The following is an 18,733-nucleotide window of genomic DNA, read 5'->3' on the forward strand; positions in this document are numbered from 1 at the left end:
AGATGTCAAGATGACCTTAATAGCATCAGTTCTCCATATTTCAACCATTGTTTGTGTTAATTTGACTGAGAGGAAAAAAAAAAAAAAAAAAAAAAAAAAATTTGACTGAGAGGGAGTCAAGTTCCATATGAAAATTATGTAAATGAATAGACAGATTTTTCACTAAAACTGTTATTTTTGTTTCTCCTTTGGAGAAAAATTGTGTTCTGAAAACCAAAAGAAACAAAAAAAGTGGGGGGAAAAATAGACCAAAAGGAGCATAAAAAATTCCATAAAATGCCTTGTTGATGTTTTTTTGTGTAGATGTTGTTACCCTAAAACAGCAGCAAAGTGTCAATTCAATATGCTCTAGTGCTACATTCTGTTTACATTCTACCTGAGTTTAGTAAGTTACAAGCATAGACAACTGTGTCAAGGCAAAAGTACATTTTGAGATTTTCTCAAAACTCATTTATTTCATAGAAGTTCTGGCTTCTTTTGAAGCTGACAAACAAAAATTTTGCTCTTAAAAAATGTGCACGTTTTTCAAAATAAAGTCTTGGACATGTTGAGGACAATATTACTAACGCGCTTATGAATCTGCCAAAGGCCAGAAAGTTTCCAAGTGACCGGCTTTGACCAGACCTGACAAGAGGCCCTCTAATCAAACATGATGCTAATGTACGATATAAAAGGAGTATTTTTTACCAAGAAAATTTCATCCACCTTCTATTTATTATGTATATTTAAAAAAAATTAAACATTTTAAAAATTGGAACTTGATATGAGGTTTCTATAAAATTATATTCTCTTTACAGTTAAAAAAAAGAGAAAGTATTTTTGATTAATTTAAAAGTAAAAAACAAGAGAGCTTATATACACATGTTGATTTGTCAAGTCTATGTTTAAGGATATACTTGTTTACCAAAGATGTGTCTGATGATGTGATTATACAGCACTGAACTTCTTAAAATAAATTAATGCAATACATTTTAAGTATTGATCAATTATGACAGTCTTTTCCATCCCATAAACTGTGATTCCACAGTTTATTGCAAGGCCAAGAAAAGACATGAAATATTTTTTAATATCTTGAAAATGACAAAACAGAAAGAAAAGGTATACATGATTCCAAAGGGTTTTTAACACTTTCATCGGACCCTTCAGTGTGACATTCCAGCCCTTAAAAATTCAATATATAATAACCATTTAAGAGAAGGCTGCCCTTCGATTTTAATGTATTTAAAGGTTTGCAGTGAAAATAAAAGTTTTGAATTTCTGCTTGTTGTTGTTTACAGCTATTGGCATATCTGACATTGTTGTCCTGAATATTGGCTCAGTCGAAAAATCATGTAGGCTGATCTGAAACAGAAGACTGGACAGGAAATTACCATTTTGTTTTCAGCAACATATTACCGCAGCTCCATGCTCTGATGCATTGTTATAAACAGAAACAAGCCGGCTCATTTTACCCCTCAGACTCTGTTGTAACATGCAAACTGCTGACTATGTGTTGTGATAATCGCATATTTGTACGAGCCATTTTATGCCACAGGAATGATAAATGTGAAAATGGATCTTTCTTTTTCTTCTCGACGGGGGCCTCCGCTAAAGGATTAGAAACTTCACCTGTGGGTGGTCGCTTAGATCTGGGACACAGTTATGGTTGAGGATCCATTCTCTTTCAGAAAAAAGCCTCATCTATCTCGTGTTGCTGCTCCAGAGGGAGCAGCAATTTGTCTCGCCAGCAGCCCAAGAGGCTGCTTTACAGAACTGCCCCAGAGGAGCTGATTCAGCCCACACTGAAGAGGGCAAGTTTTTATCTGTCACCGCTCTCCCATCGCGCCCTATCTAATGCTGCGTTAAAATAATCAGTGATGCGTTCGGAAACAACCCATCCACATTGCGTAATTAAAACCATATTAAAAGTCCTGGCTAACTCTCTATAATGATGAATTTGACTGTTGTCACGGTAACCAGTGTCATCCATATCCCATAATGATAAAAGGAAGAAACGGCTATTATGGAGCTTGTTTTGTATCTCAGTGTGCAATGATACATGTAATTATAATTAAAGAAAAACAATAACGACATAGAACATGTTGCAGCCATTATATGACTGGAATAATAATAAACACAAAAAACATGGTGAATGCTGAGCTGCAGCACTTGGTTCCTAAATCATTAGCTCTGGAGGGACTATTAAATGTTTTTGGAGCAAGCTAACCAAATAAATAATCTGGGTCAAAGGAGATGTTTTCCCTCTAAAGGCGAGGACTTGAGCCAAGCCTCGAACCACGTTTAATGCTTTAATGAGCAAAACAAGCTAAAGACAAACAAATGGGTACTTTCACACACTCCAACAAACAAAAAACAGTCCGAAACATCTGTGAAATTACAAACTGCAACGCTGTGAATTGAGGTCGGGGTACAATAACCCCCTCCTGAGTCGTATCCTTGAAATGATTGTTGTTATTACCACGAGTCAGGACTGCTGAAGTTTGCATTTCAGACAAAGTCCAGAACTTTTATAGCAACATCAATTGTCTTTCTGCTGAACAAGGAGGTCATGTATGGATAAAAGGAGGTTACTGCAAACACAGTTTTAATGCATGTCTGAAGCTGCTGAGAAAATGTAAAAGATCCTAAAAGATTACATTGTATTTTCAAATTATCTTTGATTTATGTGAAGCCCTGCGCTTTAAGGTTGATTCATTTGTTGTAATTTGTTGCTGTAAAAGACACAAAAATTGTAGTTTGGATATTCATTGTTCCTAATATTGTAAACAATCAGAGCAGAGGAGATTTCAATTCCCAAAATTAGTCAAAGCAACATAATTACAAGTCAAGGTTGAGTGAAAATGAGATGAGTTTGCTTACATCTACTATCAAGCTTTTATAAGTGTTTCTGTCTAATTACTGGCTGTTGTTGTGTGTTGCAGAAACTGTAACAGAAGTGAGGACAAACATCTACGTGACAAGTTTTGGGCCGGTGTCAGACACAGACATGGTGAGTCTTTTTCCTCCCCACAGCTTTCACACATATGTGAATCATGCTGTCAGAGAAATGGGGTTTCTTTACTGCAGAATAACTGCACAACTAACACTTAAAGGAGGTGAAAAACTGAACTTCTCTGATTCATGCTGCTAAGTTATTTTAGTGCTATTAATTGTGGATTTTCACACTTCAAGCACTTGACCCTCCTTGTCGGTTCTTTTGAGGGTTAAAATGAGAAAGGTTCTCATAAATGGGCTGTAGCACACCAATTTAAACAGGCAGATGTAAGATAAAGAAGAAAACATCAAATCTTAAAGCTTAGATGGAATTTACATCCCTTTGCTTCCAGTTTGTCTCAGACTAGCTCAGTATTGTGTGACTTTTGCAATGATGCTCCCCTCTTTCAGCATTTTTAAAGACCCACTATGATGAAAATCATGTTTCGGGTGTTTTTAACATGTTCTCGTGTCTTTTTTCCTTCATTTTTTGATGATGGAGGACACATACAGAGAAAATGAAGACTAAAAACTGAATTTTTGAGTATTTCTTTATTCAAATTGTTGTGAATCAGGAGCAGACAAAAAAATGTAGAGGGAAAGAACGTATTTATGACATGGAAAATACACTGGGCGGGCCACAAGCTCTCATACTGATGCATTTGGCTCAAAACTATGAGGTTGGGTGGCTCTAATATCGCTCACCATTTTTGCTGCACTGCTAATGTAAGGTTAGGGGTTTAAAGGATAGTGAACTAACCGAAAAGCACATAAACAGATGGGAAGGGGAAGTGGGGGCGAGGTTGCTCCATTCCAACAATCCTGCACACTACTCAGCCGTGAATTAATAATAAACTACTGCCCCTCTGCAGGAACTGTGTTCTAGAGAAGCTGCATAATCATACAGAAAGACCGCTGGGAATGATTTTTCAATAGTTGAAAAGGTGATTGGAGTGGGTTTTTAAACTAAGTTACACAAGTATGGACTCTTCTTCCTCACAGTTTCCTGCTGGTGATGGAACGGGATGCCTCTCTCTCTGAGTTTTTGTCACAGTCACATCAGCTGCGGTGAAGCTGGGAAAGTTTTTTAACCTGGTTTGAAAAACCAAAACACTTTAACTACCTGGAAAAAGCATTAGTGTCACCTTTCTGGATTTATTTCTAGTTAATAACAGGTGCTGGGAAATGAGGTGTTTTTCATAAAAGTGAGTTGAAGAGCAGCTGAGCACAGTGCAGGTTAAATTTGTTCACATTGCATTTAGAGCAGTCAAACAGCCTCAGGGTGAAGGAGCAGCCATGTCAGGGGAATAATCTTTCTTGCTGTAAAATGATGGACTGTCTTGTAGCTCTTTCCAGATTGACAGACAGAGACAGTTGTTTCTCCAAAATCATTCCTGTCTGTCAGTCATGGCAGGGTGTTAAGTCACACCTGAGCTGACAGAATCTTTATGAAGATGCTCACACTTATGGTTTTTTTTTCTGTAATATAGGATTGCATTTGGCTTCAGTTTTTATGTTTAATTTGTGATAGGGTGTTCCAATAGTTTAACAAGAGTCAAATGAACTCTACTTTTAAGCACATTTTCCTGGAGAAAATCAGCTTTTGATTACAGCAGATAAACCATGAGCCAATCCACAAACCAAACCATCATCACTCCACCACTGTGCTTGAATATAAGGTGATTCTGCTAAAAATAAATAAATAAATAAATAAATACTTGAAATGCTGATGTTTTTTCCTGTTTGCTTGTTACTGAACTTTTGTGTCACTAACTCACATACTCACATAGTGAGATTTATGAAGAGGGGTCAAACTCCTTGTAACCTTGCGGGTTGGTGTCCTTCTTTCCTGCCTTACCTGCTCCCTGGGTCTGCTGTGTTTTGGCGGTAAAAATGACTGAGAGCAGGATTAGTTGGAAAACACACAGACCCCTGTCCCTTGATGTCTGCAGTTTAACCTCTGTACTCTAAAACTACGTTCACACTGGTCTCTGCAATGTGCGTTCAAGCGACCACTTCCGATGGAAAGTCTATGTTAATGCATGTAAATGTGCATTTCAGGCTTCTGCATTTAAAATCATTCCATTCAAAAGTAGCTACATAAGTTTTTAAGACATTTTTCAGGCTCTATGTACAAAATGCACGACCACTGAAAGTATGTTGAAAGTTAAACCAGTTGAACTTTGACTCCAATTTCATAGTGACTTATGGGTAGCAGAAGTGACATTTGAAAGTCGATCATGGAGGAGAAATTAATAAAAGTAGTTTGTCCGGCTGGAATTCTATGACACAGAGTCTTTCAAATATCGGAATAAAGCTGTGATTTCCCATCAAACCTCTGATACTGCACATGCTTTATATAAGGATTACGGCAAAAAGAAGAGCCTTGGCTGCAGCAGGACTGCAGCCATCTGTAGCCAATGTGATTCATCTGCCGTGGCTAGACCGCACCGGTGCAGCCACCGGAGCTGGACTGGTCAGCTCGGGTTAATCTTCCAGATGTAATGTCTAGCATGTTAACCTCCACCTTGAAACTGGAGAATTGTTTGAAACACAAAATCTCTTCACACCGGCCGTGTGAAGTGTGTTCAAAAATGCGACGAACGCCAACTTTAGCATACAGTGCGCACACGGCAACACTATCTGATACTAGTGCATGTACTCACAGTGAGTACATGACCAGTCCAGCTCCGGTGGCTGCACCGGTGCGGTCTAGCCACGGCAGATGAATCACATTGGCTACAGATGGCTGCAGTCCTGCTGCAGCCAAGGCTCTTCTTTTTGCCGTAATCCTTATATAAAGCATGTGCAGTATCATAAAGGATGGGGTGGTTCTGGACCTCTGTGATCAGCCTTTCGTCATACATGCTGTTAAATAATCGATATGACGCTCTACCACACACTTTGTGACCCCGTGTCAGGAGAAATGCCGTTATGTTTCCACCACAGAGAAACATAGTGAGTACAGTGGAAAATGGACCGGATGCACTTTACACACGCTCGCATGATTTCTGGGTTAGGTCGTTTAATTTGCCCCAACTTCACAAAAGAGTCCTCAGGCCTGCTCCTGCTTGCTCCAGCGTCCGGCCTGAATTTGAAGATAAGATTCGGAGTGTCGGAGAGGCCGGCCGGACTGCATACCGTGTGAGTGCCTCTCGCACCTTTCAAGTTACGTAAAGACTCCTGCGGCTGCACCGCCGGACTGAATGCAGTGTTAGCCCAGGATAACAGCTGTCCTGAAAGCTATCTGTTGCATGCGAATGTGTTAGTAGCTGTGGATGGTTAGTAGTGGTTTTATACACCTTTCAGATGGATTTGAAGCTCTTTAAAAAGATGAAAACACAATTCATAAAAAAAGGCTTACAGAAAAATAATAGATTACCTAAAACTATTATAACGAACTTGGTAAAGAAATGTTTGGTTCCTGAAGACCACACTCTCTTGTGGGTTTTTTTTTTCTTTCTGAAACAGAAATATTGATAATTACCAGCAATAGGGAAAAGAAGCTTTTCACAAAGTCAGCCCAGTAAAAAAGAAAACTTTACCAGAAGCCACTCAAACGGTTTTTTTTTTACCCTTTCAAGTAAGCTATATCGTTTTTTGAATATATCATGAAACATTTTAAAATACAACATTTAAAATTAAGATGACTAATCTTAAGATGATATATTTTCTTTGGTAAGATGCAAATTCATAAGATCAGTCAACATCTTAAATTATGACCTAATCAGACAAGTGAAAGTCATTTTCTATCCCCTAAAGAAATAAATCACTTTACAAATGGAATGTTGTTCTTTTCTGCATCATTTTTCCTACTGTAAAACTGCTCTAATGAGATTTTAATTTTGCTTCATAATCCTTTTCTAAAAAGCAACAACTGTTGTCCTTTAGGGTCATTGTTAGAAGTTGATTTAAAGTCAAGTTAAAGTCGCACTATTTTTCACACACCTATGTGTGTGAAATTGGTTCTTTTATCTGACACATGCCTTGGGGGAGCAGTGAGCTACAGAAACAGCTGCGCTTTGGAGCCATTTGTTGGTTTAACCCCCCAATCCAACTCATTAATGCTGAGTGTCAAGCAGGGAGGCATTGGGTCCCATTTTTAGTCTTTGGTATGACTCAAACTGATGGGTGGACACTCTACCACAAAGCCACTGAGCTGGTAATATTGAAATCTTTGTTTATTTACATCTTAAATGATTCTGGGCAAATGAGAAAAGCAGCTTTCTGGCTTTGCCCTGCGGTAGCAGTGAGGGCCCACTCAGTATTTCCAACATATTGTTCTTTTTTACATCATTTTCACTTGTGTAGGACTATAAATCCTTTAACGTTTTCCAGAGTTCATCCTTTTTAGCCACACAAGGACTTTCAGTGAAAAAGTTTCAAAACCGCCACAGTCCACCTCAGGCTCCTCACTAACTGTCAGAGACTAGCTGGTGAACATAGTGAATTTGGTAGTTAAAGAGCGGAGCATCTTATCCAGGTTTGAGAAAGTAGTTTTTTTTACTACGGCATTTCTTTATCTATTTCAGAACATATCATTTTTGGGGTCTCTTGTTGCTCAGTTCTCAATCTAGTCCAACTCTCGCATGCTCCGTTTGGCAGCATCATGAATCAAGAGGATAAAGGAAACTCTCATGTGATGTTGTTGGCAGATCTGTGGATATAGTGAGGCCACCTGAGGGGTCCTCTGCATTTGCTGTCATGTGGTCTGCTTCAGAGCTTGTTTCCAAATCTATTCAGTTCAGATTACATTCAAGTTCATTCCTTCTTTTTAATGTCAAGTTTCCATTTCAAAACCAAATTTGAAAATGAAAAAGTTTCACTAAACGAGTATTCAAAAAATAAATGAATGTGGATCCTGTACTGAAAAAATGGTTTATGTTTACACTAAAAACTAACAGTAAAGCCATTCTCTGCCACTAGAAAAAAACATATATGATTTGTTGGATTTTATTAATTGCTACTTGTGATCATTTAGAATTTACATTTTTAAACCCAGCCATCGTAAGTAAATGCAGAATGAGTCTCTGCATTGCCTCATCGAGTTCTTATTATACCTCAGGTGAAGCTTTTTTTGGCTTCAGTTTACAGGAAGTTCCTCGTGCTCCATATTTACATACAGATTGCACACTTTGAGAATTTCCTTTCAAGATTTCCCAAAGTCCTGAGGTCTAGTCTCCAAGGATAAGCAGGCTTTAGCCTAAGAGGGCCTGGCGCTGTGAAACAAGATAAAGACTCATCCTCTGGATTGCAGTGCACAGTGTGTCAGTTTATTGTATCATTCCATTGCGTTTTTATGGAGATTTATGCTACAAATATCAAGACAGGATTTCACTTGCTCTTTTGCCCATAGGTTTTGTTTTTGACTGAAATATTGAATCAACCAGTTAAAAGTGTGAATGTGGTGACTACAGATTATTCTGGACTTTTTTGCACAAAAGCGTATCTGAGGTTAACAATAATTACACCACCTGATTGGCTATGGGGTATCCATTGAGAGGTGATAAAACCTAAAAATGAGTTCCGGTCAATAGCCTCAGTGTTCTATATTATTGCGCTGGCCTAAACGCCATTTGGTAAGTGGAACAACAGAAAGTTGATACGTTACTGTAACATATGTTACAGTTTATCACAACAGCAAGACGGTAGAAAGGATCTCTGTCCTTCAAATGGCTCTATGATGGACATGCATGATCCCTACCAAGTTTTTTCATCACAGCCAATGTTGCCTTTCATTTTAAAGTGCACTTTCCCTTAGAAATTGTGCTTTGTGTGACTTAACATGACATTCAGAATATTTAACCCTTTTTCTCCGCAGCGGCAAAGCGAGGTCAGTGCAGGCTCAAAAGCTGTTACCATGACAACGCGTTGCACCACATATCACATAGTTCCGCTTCTTGTGAAAAGTGATTTAAAAGGTTAAAAATAACTAAATTAAAGTACTAATAATTGATTTTAATATTTATTTGTTATGTAAGTGTCCATGGTATTAGCAGAATAATGCCTTTCAAGGTGTGCTTCAGAAATTGATGGACTCAGGGGATGGACACCTCGTCGGGCACTATCCATTAGCTGTTCAGCAAGTGACATTTCAGAAAATGGAGGATTGCAAACAACATAATCTACTGAGCCCAGATTCCTCCTTAGGTATGGAGGCGGCAGAGTCATAATTAGGAGTAAACAACATTCAAGCAGGAATCTATGTAGTGTTCTGTCAACAGCCATGGCACTTTCACCAAAACCACCATTCCTGCCCATTAGAACTTTAGCATCCCCTCTTCATTATGCCTACATGTCCAAACGCACTGAGCTGCTGCCATGCAGTTTGCTAATTTGTGGGGATTTGCCATTCAGCTGTCAGAGCACTCTCTGTTCTGAGAATTCAGAAGGAAACTGGACAAAAAATAAACTCACCACTGCTACAAAACCGAACCATAACCATAGCATGTCCCAACCTTTATATAAAAAGAATAAAGTATTGTAAAGGCTTTTTTAATTAGAATATAAACACATCCACTACACATGAACAAATAAAAAAGGAACCTTTTAGTGTGGATAAGAAAGGGGATGTTCATATGTGCGCTGGCACATGTCCTTTTATGCAGGAAAGGGTGTTTGTTTGAGGTTCCTCTCTTAACTCATGATGAATGCGGGCACTGTCATGGTGTCCATAAAATCCTGATGTTTTATGGCAAAACCAATCATTAAAAAGTGCAGTAAGCAGTGGCCCTCTACCCTGGACATAAATAAAAGGTTTAAATGCACACACTCACCTCTGTGTTCCAACACCTTCTGAAGGGTCATGTGTCTGCGATGGTGCTTTGCATTTTATTTGTCAGAATACTTATTGTAATGGTTTACACACTGTGATCAGCCAAATGAAACAGGTTTATACAGTACTAGAAAAATGAAAGTGCATTCTCCTTTCATTTGAAGGTCTTGCATAATAAAACAAAACAAAAAATAAGCTCATCTTAAAATAAAAAAACACAACCTCATAACACAACCTTGTAGCGTTAACAGTATATGCACATGTGTCATTGGGCAAGCAAAGCACTCAACTTAGAATTGGATCCAATGCATCCCTCTGAGTTTGCATGGATGTGACTTCTTTGTACATTTAGGGGATACAGGCTGGACAAATGAATTGGTAAATGTCCCTTTAATGTAAAACTGTATTTCTAGCAATTATCTCAAGCTAGCTATTCACCATTTATTCATGTCAGGCTTTTAATCCCATACACGCAAATTTACATTTAAGACTAAATTTAGTATAGAAAAAAATGGATGGGTATTTCTATAGCCACAAAAATGACCTGCTTCAAAATAATAAATAACCTGCAATACTATAAATATTCAGAATAAGTCAAACAAATGTCCTTTACCGATACGAAGACCATCGAGACGACTGTTGTTGTGAATTTGGACTATACAAATAAATTTTTTAGGTGACTTCTTATAAATCTAACAAATCAAGAACTACCCAGCAGGCTGAAGTTGGCATCCTCTACATTAAAGAACATTATTGTACCAATAATGGTAACGGCTGGATGGCTCAGTTAGCTACGTGTTGTGTCGCATGGGAAACCAGGGTTCGTTTCCCCGGAGGCGCTGTCAGGAACAGCATCTGGCATTAGTTCATCTGTGTGTAGCAACGAAAGCTGATTCGCTGTGGCGACCCCTGAAAGGTCAATAACAAATTGTCGTCTTAAAGCGTGATTAGTCAAAGCGTTGTCTCCTTAAAGAAAGGTACAAACTTAACCACACATACAAAAATCATCTGCCTTTGTTTTACTAGCCATATTACTGTGTTAACCATTTCAAGTAATACTTTCAATCTATTTGGTATGGGATTGTTATAAATACACGTTTGCAGTATGACATTTTTTTTGTTAAACACACTAAAACTGAGAGGGGTACATGCAAATAGATCAACTGCAATGGGATTCATCAAACATGAAGCAGCAATGTGGTTGCCATTTGGTGTCTATATTTAGCAACTTTCAAAGGCAGGTGAAAAAATAGGACAACTTTATCTGCAGTCAATGTTTAGACAAGGAGGCGAAGACCTTTAAAGAGACAAAGAGAGACATCTTATCTGCTCATGTAAATTTTGAGCGATGCAATGGGCTGAAGATCCCACCTTACTGCTCATGATGCAGCGCATACCAGGTTTGTAATAGACACCAGAGTGTTATTTAATTTGTTCCAGCGACATCTTTGGTCTTATTGCCCATTTTCCATTGTCTTTTTTAATCAATTTAAATACTACTGTTTGTACTTAACTGCAATGGTTATTTAAATGACCACAACATTCATAATTGTATGCCCATTTTGAAACAGGAATAAATTAAGTCACATAAAGAATAAAGATTTTTGTGGTCAAATTTCTTTTTTTGCATGCGCATAAATGAAGTTTTGTGTCTCTCGTAATATATATATTTGAAAAGCAGAATCATGTAAAACGTCCTTAGTGCTTATGCACCATCACATAAGTTAACCAACAGTCAAGCATGGCAATGGAGGGTTAATAATTTGGTGGTATTGATTTTACTCAATGGAGTTGATCTGTGTTGGTGATCATTTCTGATTGAAACATGAGAATATCTAACTTAAGGTGAGTCTGCAACTAAAGTAATAGATAGCTAAGGCATCGACAATCTCCATGGCAATGATTCTAAATGAACTAATAAATGTGTTGCAGCTCAAAGTCCTGGACAAACTAAAACATTGTGGGGTGATATTAAAAGATCTTCATGTCAGTGTGTTCATAAACAAGAATGAACTTGAGAGAAAAAAGAGGGTTAAAATCCATCTATGTAGCAATCTTATGAATCATTACTTTAAACTGATACACCAGCAGCAGTTCTATACATTATTCTGATAAAAGTTTGCATTTTGATACTTTACATAATGTTTGCATATTAGCAATGGCCTATGAAGAAATTGTACTTTATCTTTTTACTTGACTGTAGATTCATGTAAAACAGAACTGAAGTTATTTCTTAAGAAGTGTATTTCAAACGTTCTTGGTCTCGGCTGATGAAAACACGTCTTAGGTGGTTGTAAGATTTGTTTTTCTTGAAAGGGAGTTTTGTGCCTGCAGTGGCAGATGAGTGCAGTGTGGGAACGGCTGCGAGCAAGATGTGCTGCAGTAAACAAAACAAAGGAGCGTTTTTGTAGGTCAGTTCAAAGAGAAGAAAACTACTAATCCTGGAGGTATTTTAAAAGCTGGTGGAACGATTTCTCGAGACGTTGACACCAAAGCAAATGTATTTCTGGAGACATTTCACTGATTTGTTGAGACATTATAGTTAATTCCAAAAGGAAGAAGATGGAATGCTCAGGACATTTAAAGACCCACTCCAACTATATTTTAATCTGTTGTAAAATCAGTCCCAGTGTTCTATGATCATGCAGTTTTTAGCCTGTATCGTTTTACTGTACAGCAGGAGTTCAATGAAAATTAGCTCTAAGGCAGGACTGTTGGCGCCAAAGTAACCCTACAATGATTCCTAGTCATTCCTTTGTTCACACATTCCCCTGCTAACTTACAGCCCCTCACAACCCTATGCAAACATTAGCGATGCGAATGGCGAAAAGGAAAATGGCGAGCAATATCTGAGCTATCCAGACGCACAGTTTGATCCAGATTCCAGCTCAGACGAGGAAAACAAAGATGCACATGGATGTAGTTGTCTTCAAGCGGATGCATCAGAATGAAGCAGAGCTGGGAGACTTTGACCTGCCCATTTCAGTTGCTGTGTATGAGTCTTTTTCCGCGGGTTTTTATTTGCTCCTGATCCATCATGATTTGAATATAGAAGCTTGTATGAATATGTGCTTTTTGTGTTTAAACGGTGTAGTTTTTTATTTTTGTATCTACACATTGTGCACGGTGTTTAAACTTTTTTTTGTCACCATTGCCCCCTATACCCCCCCCCCCCCCCCATTTGTAACCTACCTTCACCCATCCTAAACAAGGCAGCGCAGTTACTGCTACAGCCTCAGTCAACTCTGAACTGTACATGTGTATTTGTTGTATGTCTGATCTTGTTCGGGTTGTACTGAAATTAATATTGTATGTCAGTGTAAAAGCGGTGCAAACGACAATAAAAGACTATCTATCTATCTATCTAAGCACTCAGAAATAGAGTTTTAATTTAACATTTTAAAATGTTACTAGAACATGTGAAAAACACCAAAAACACGATTTTTTTCTTTTATTGGAGTGGGTCTTTAAAAGGCGAATTTTGTGTAAATCATTTAGCGCACTTGTCTCTTATAAATTGGATGGTTTTAACACTCAGAACGTATCTTAATTTGAGGACAGAAAAAGAACAAAGACGTCAGAAAGTTTTAATAAAAAGTGACTTTGGGAGCTGGTGTTGTAATGTTGTAGATAAATGATAGCATGATTTATATTTATGAGATGTTTCAGAGCTTGAGGACACTTTGACTTTGTCCATCGCTGTAATTCTTGATTAAATAGCTGATAGTTTCATATGTTGTTGGTGATCTCCTTATTTTTCCCAGTTACCTCAATTTGTCAAACATTAAAGTTTACAACCTGGGCAGAAGGAAATTAGCATTTTGACTCACTATTTAGAGGAAAGCAGAAGTCACTGGGTTATGCCCTCTGAGGGAAGGAACTATCTGAGCCGAATTTTAATGGCAGTCCATCCAGCAGTCTGACGGACTTTTCTCTGTGGGCCAATGAGATCAACTGACCGACATTGCTGCTCCTAGGTACATGCTTCTAGCATGAAATTGTTTAGCTCAAGTGCTTTGAGAGACCATTAAAGCTGAGATTCTTTGACAGAGCACCCTGCACCCAAGGCATGTCATACTTTTATGTTGTGTACATGCAGTGGTCCAATTACCCATCTCTGCAACATCAAGTGTCCCAGAAATGTCGGCGTCTTGCTCACCCTGAGGGCCAGGCTCTGCCTTCACTGTCCTGTATCCCAACCGGAAGGAAGCTAACGGAACATCCAGGCCAAAAGCTCGCGCATAACGAGACGTACTTCAGAGTTGGCCAAAGAGAATTTCTGTAGACTGTCACAGAGGTCTGCAGAATGTAGGTTATAATCTCGATGTTCATCTCCACGTTGGTGGGTGTGTTTTGCTCTCTTTCATGTCTCTTTCGTTGTTTCTCTTTTCTTTCTCCAAGTCACATCTCATTGGCATGCATGCGGTGATCCGACTAATGTACCTGTTTTTATAGTTGCCTTTGACAGGACTCCACTGATTTGAAGCGACTCAGGTTGTCACATGTGCTGCGCTGAATCTTGTTTTGACAAGGCCTCAGTGATGGCCTGATCTCCCCAGGACTGCACATTTTCTGCCAGGCTATGAGATAAGAGATGCTCTGCAAAAACCTGTATGCTCGAAATTCAGAAAGCTGACTGGTTCAAGGTCTTTGCAGAAAGTTGGCACTGTTAAAATTTTAAGGTGAACTCCTGGATTCTGTATCAATCATGCTGTCCTTGTTCAAAGACATACAGGCCCAAATAAGCCCCCTCCATGCAGTACATGCAGAATCTAAATTTGCCCCCACAGCATCTTTAGACAAAACATACCCCTTTAAAAATAAGGTCTAAATTAATTTTTTTCAGTTCCCACCATGCAGGTCAATGGTTTTCCCCAGTGTTTCTGTATGATTCATATTAAAATCAGATTAGGCCCAAAGGTAATACACACTAAAACCAACAATACTTTTGGTAATCAAACAGCACAGGGTTGGGATTGCAAAATAAACTAATAGTTTGGATGCGACATGGTTTATCCCAGTGTAGCACGTTTCGAGGTACATGTACATTTGGTAATTCTTCAATGTCAGATAATCATTGCCCCGGACTATGATTTGTGATCACTTATTACTCCAAATAATGATCCCAAAGTGTCACCAGACTTTAAGAAAAACAAATGATAGGTTGCATAGTTTAAAAAACTAAGGCACAAATTTATATAAAGGAACCAGGGACATAAATACAACAAAAAAATTATATGCTGGGAACAAAAAAGTCCCAAAACAGGGACCACACCATCCAAATCGATGCAAAACAAGGTTTTAGACATGAAATACAACTCAACAGCTGTGGCATGCTAGACTAGCTCACATTTCTGCAACATGACGCTCAACAATTTGGTTCTTTCCATCATTTCAAAATTGTCTTTGCTCATTTAGGTTTAAATATGTGATCTGAATGAAAGTAGTATGAATATAAGGTTAGGATTATGTGGTGTACAATTATTAAAAACGGTGTGCTGGTTTGAGTTATGCAGTCACCAAACCAACAACTCATTAAAGCCTCATTAAGAATCTCTCAGGAACTAATGCTCCATTTACACACTTGAATATCTCTGTTGACTTTAAACGTTTTCTTCTGTGCATCTTTTACATGGCTTCTGGTATTTTAATGGTGTTATCTAGTAAACCTTTCAAACACTTTCACAGTTTTCTCTCATCAATGAAACTCAAAGTCTTTTTAAATAAAAGACTGCATAAAAACAGGTAGATGGTAAGTTCCACCATGGATACACTTTCTTCCTCCAGCCCAAAAGCTTTTAAAAGTCCTTAATGCATAGATTAAAAACTATCAAAAAAGCACTCCATCTCTTTCTCACAAGTTTGTGAAAGATTTAAAATGGCCGCCAAAACAGACTCAATAAATGTCAACAAACACATGGAGTATGTCTGAACTCTAACCCTACGCCCTAACTGCTAGAGACACTAAATAGTACAGGACTATTTAGTGTTCTTTTAAAAGCAATTTGGACACCATGCTTACTACAACTCTTTTTTTAAACGCCAAATATGATGTCACAGATTTCACAAAGTAAAAACCTAATAAATAAAAGCATTTTTTGAAGACTATTTATTAATCCACTCTATTCTGATGATGAAAAGGTTGATAGTTTTTAAAAATGATTTAGATGTTACTTTTTTTTTTTTTACAAAAAACTAAATGCATTGTGGTCTATATTTCCCAATCCAGTGAGCATCGGTGCACACTGGTTTTTGCAGAGTCTTCTGGGAAATTTCCAGTGCACTGGATTTTGGATTGTGGATTCAGACAGCATTCCAAATAGGGAACACATTATGTGGTGCACTATGTAGTGAGCATTGAAGGAATTCGGACACAACCATTGACTCTATTGGAAGAAACCATCTTTGAAATGATGTAGGTTTTCAGTTACAGTGGAACAAAAGAGTATTTAGTCAATTACCAATTGTGCAAATTCTTCCACATAAAAGTCCTGTAATTTTCACCATAGGTATACCTTAACCAAGACCAAATCTCACTTTGTTATCCAGAAAGTTGCATTGTATGATTTCTAAAGAATTTATTTGTAAATTATGGTGGGGGGGCGGTTTAGCTCGTGCTGGTTTGAGGCGCCTTCCGTCCGTGAAACCAGGGCTCGAATCCGGGCTGCTCCCTATTCCCTTCTCTGCTGCTGTGCCGGTCCCAAGCCCGGTTGGATTGAGAGGGTTGCGTCAGTAAGGGCATCCCGGCGTAAAAACAGTGCCAAGTTAACCATGCGACTCATCCCCGAGGGAGGGTTGTTTCGCTGTGGCGACAACTGATGGGAGAAGCCGAAAGTGAAAGAAGATTTGTAAATTATGGTGGAAAATAAGTATTTGGTCACCTATAAACAAGCAAGATTTCTATCTCTCACAGACCTGTAACTTCTTCTGTAAGAGGATTCTCTGTCCTCCACTTGTTACCTGTATTAATGTTACCTGTTTGAACTGGTTATCTATGTCAAAGACACCTGTCCACAACCTCAAACAGTCATACTCCAAAATCCAATATAGACAAGAAGAAAGAGATGTCTAAGGATACCAGAAACCAAATTGTTGACCAGCACCAGGCTGGGGAGACTGAACCTGCAATAAGCAGCTTGGTGTGAAGAAATCAACTGTGGGAGCAATTTTTAGGAAATGGAAGACATACAAGACCACTGATAATCTCCCTCCATCTGGGGCTACCCGCAAGATCTCACGTGTGCGGTCAAAATGATCAAAAGAACGGTGAGCAACAACCTGAACCACAGTGGGAGACCTAGTGACTGACCTGCAGAGAGCTGGGACCACAGTAAAAAAAGGCTAACATCAGTAACACATTGCGCCGCCAGGGACAAACCCTGCAGGGCCATATCTGTCCCCCTGCTAAAGCCACTACATGTGCAGGCCCGTCTAAAGTTTGCTAGAGAGTATTTGAATGATCCAGAAGAGGATTAGGAGAATGTCTGATAGTCAGTTGAAACCAAAATAGAACTTTTTGGTTAGAACTTCTTGGTAACAAAGGAGTTACTTTGTAAGAGGCATTTCAAGGTCCTAGATTTACCTAGCCAGTCTCCAGATGTCAACCAAATAGAAAATCTTTGGACGGAGTTGAAATGCATGTTGCCCAGTAACAGCCCCAAAACATCACTGCTCTAGAGGAGATCTGCATGGAAGAATGGGCCAAAATACCAGCAACAGTTTGTGAAAACCTTGTGTAGACTTACAGAAAAGGTTTGACTGCTGTCATTGCCAAGAAAGTGTATAAAACAAAGTATTCAGTTGAACCTTTGTTATGGACCAAATACTTATTTCCCCCCATAATTTTCAAACAATTTCTTTAAAAATCAAATTATGGGATTTTTCCAGATTTGTTTTTCTCATTTTGTCTATCATAGTTGAGGTATACCTTTGATGAAAATGATGAAAATCTTTTTAAGTGGGAGAACTTGCACGATTGATGGCTAAATACTATTCTGCACCACTGTATATATTACAGCTTTCTGAAGTTCTGACTTGTGAAATCATAAAAGCTACATGAAAAGAAACATAATAGAAGTTGAATAAAGCAGTGTGGAGCCAGGAGTCAGCAGGCAAACTAAGGCTAAGAGGTAGTACTGTATATTGAACAGACAATCATCAACAGTCATATCTGGAAGGGATTGTCTTTAAATGTAGCAACCATACTTTTGTAAATATAAAACTTGGTGAAAAAGAAAAACAAAACAATTTATATTGTAAGATCTGATCTAGAAGGAGTCAAAACCTCAGGGAAATCATTATGTGTACACCCTGAGAGTGTTATCAAAAGTGTTCTAACACAGTTCACTTTTTAAGTATTGCTGTTTAGCAGATGTCTTTTCCAGTGCATTGTGTTCTGCATTCTAATTTTTTTTACCCGATTGTCAACTTCCTCTGTGTCCAAATGTCTGTCCAAAAATCTGTCCGAAATGCATTCAGTTTGCCAAATTTACAAAAATCTTCGATTTATCGTATAGCTTCTTAGACACTACTCTTCATTGTATTACTTTTTGGTACTTTAGTGTAATAATTACTGTTGTTACATATTGTATTTTATTGCTATTCATTATATGTTATTTTCCATTGTTTTATTATAATCTGTTTTGTTAGCCATGGTAACATAGGACTTCCCTGTCATGGGATCAATTAAAGTTCCATCTATCTAGATCTTACTGCTGAAATACGAAAAAAAAAATGTTAACAAAAATATTAACTATGACCCTGTAAAATCCAAGCTGTCACTAGCAACATCTCAATAACACACACCTGCTGTGTTACACAGTTAGTAACACACTTGCTGTAGTACAGTGATTTCGCAAGCACTTCACCACTGTAAAGTGTTGCATGTTAGCACCAGTCTGCCTTTTTCCCTTTCAGAATGTGCTGGAAATAAGTTAGATACTTTGAGATTTTATCTATAACATGTTTTGTTCAGACTCCTGTGAT

General features: G+C 38.2%; 1 protein-coding gene across 5 annotated transcripts in view; it reads left to right on the top strand.

The window, feature by feature from the left end:
• The window catches only part of gabra3 (gamma-aminobutyric acid type A receptor subunit alpha3), a 177,364-nt gene that overhangs the window by 116,484 nt on the left and 42,147 nt on the right, over positions 1–18,733 (top strand). For all 5 annotated transcript variants that reach the window (XM_023962376.2, XM_023962377.2, XM_078930323.1 and 2 more), the window contains one exon: positions 2,922–2,989. In XM_023962376.2, coding sequence (XP_023818144.1) covers positions 2,922–2,989 — 68 coding nt within the window. The remainder of the gene's footprint in view (positions 1–2,921; positions 2,990–18,733) is intronic.

The sequence above is a fragment of the Oryzias latipes genome, chromosome 14 (assembly GCF_053564925.1).
Source record: "Oryzias latipes strain Hd-rR chromosome 14, Olatipes_Hd-rR_3.1".
NCBI classification, from domain to species: domain Eukaryota; kingdom Metazoa; phylum Chordata; class Actinopteri; order Beloniformes; family Adrianichthyidae; genus Oryzias; species Oryzias latipes.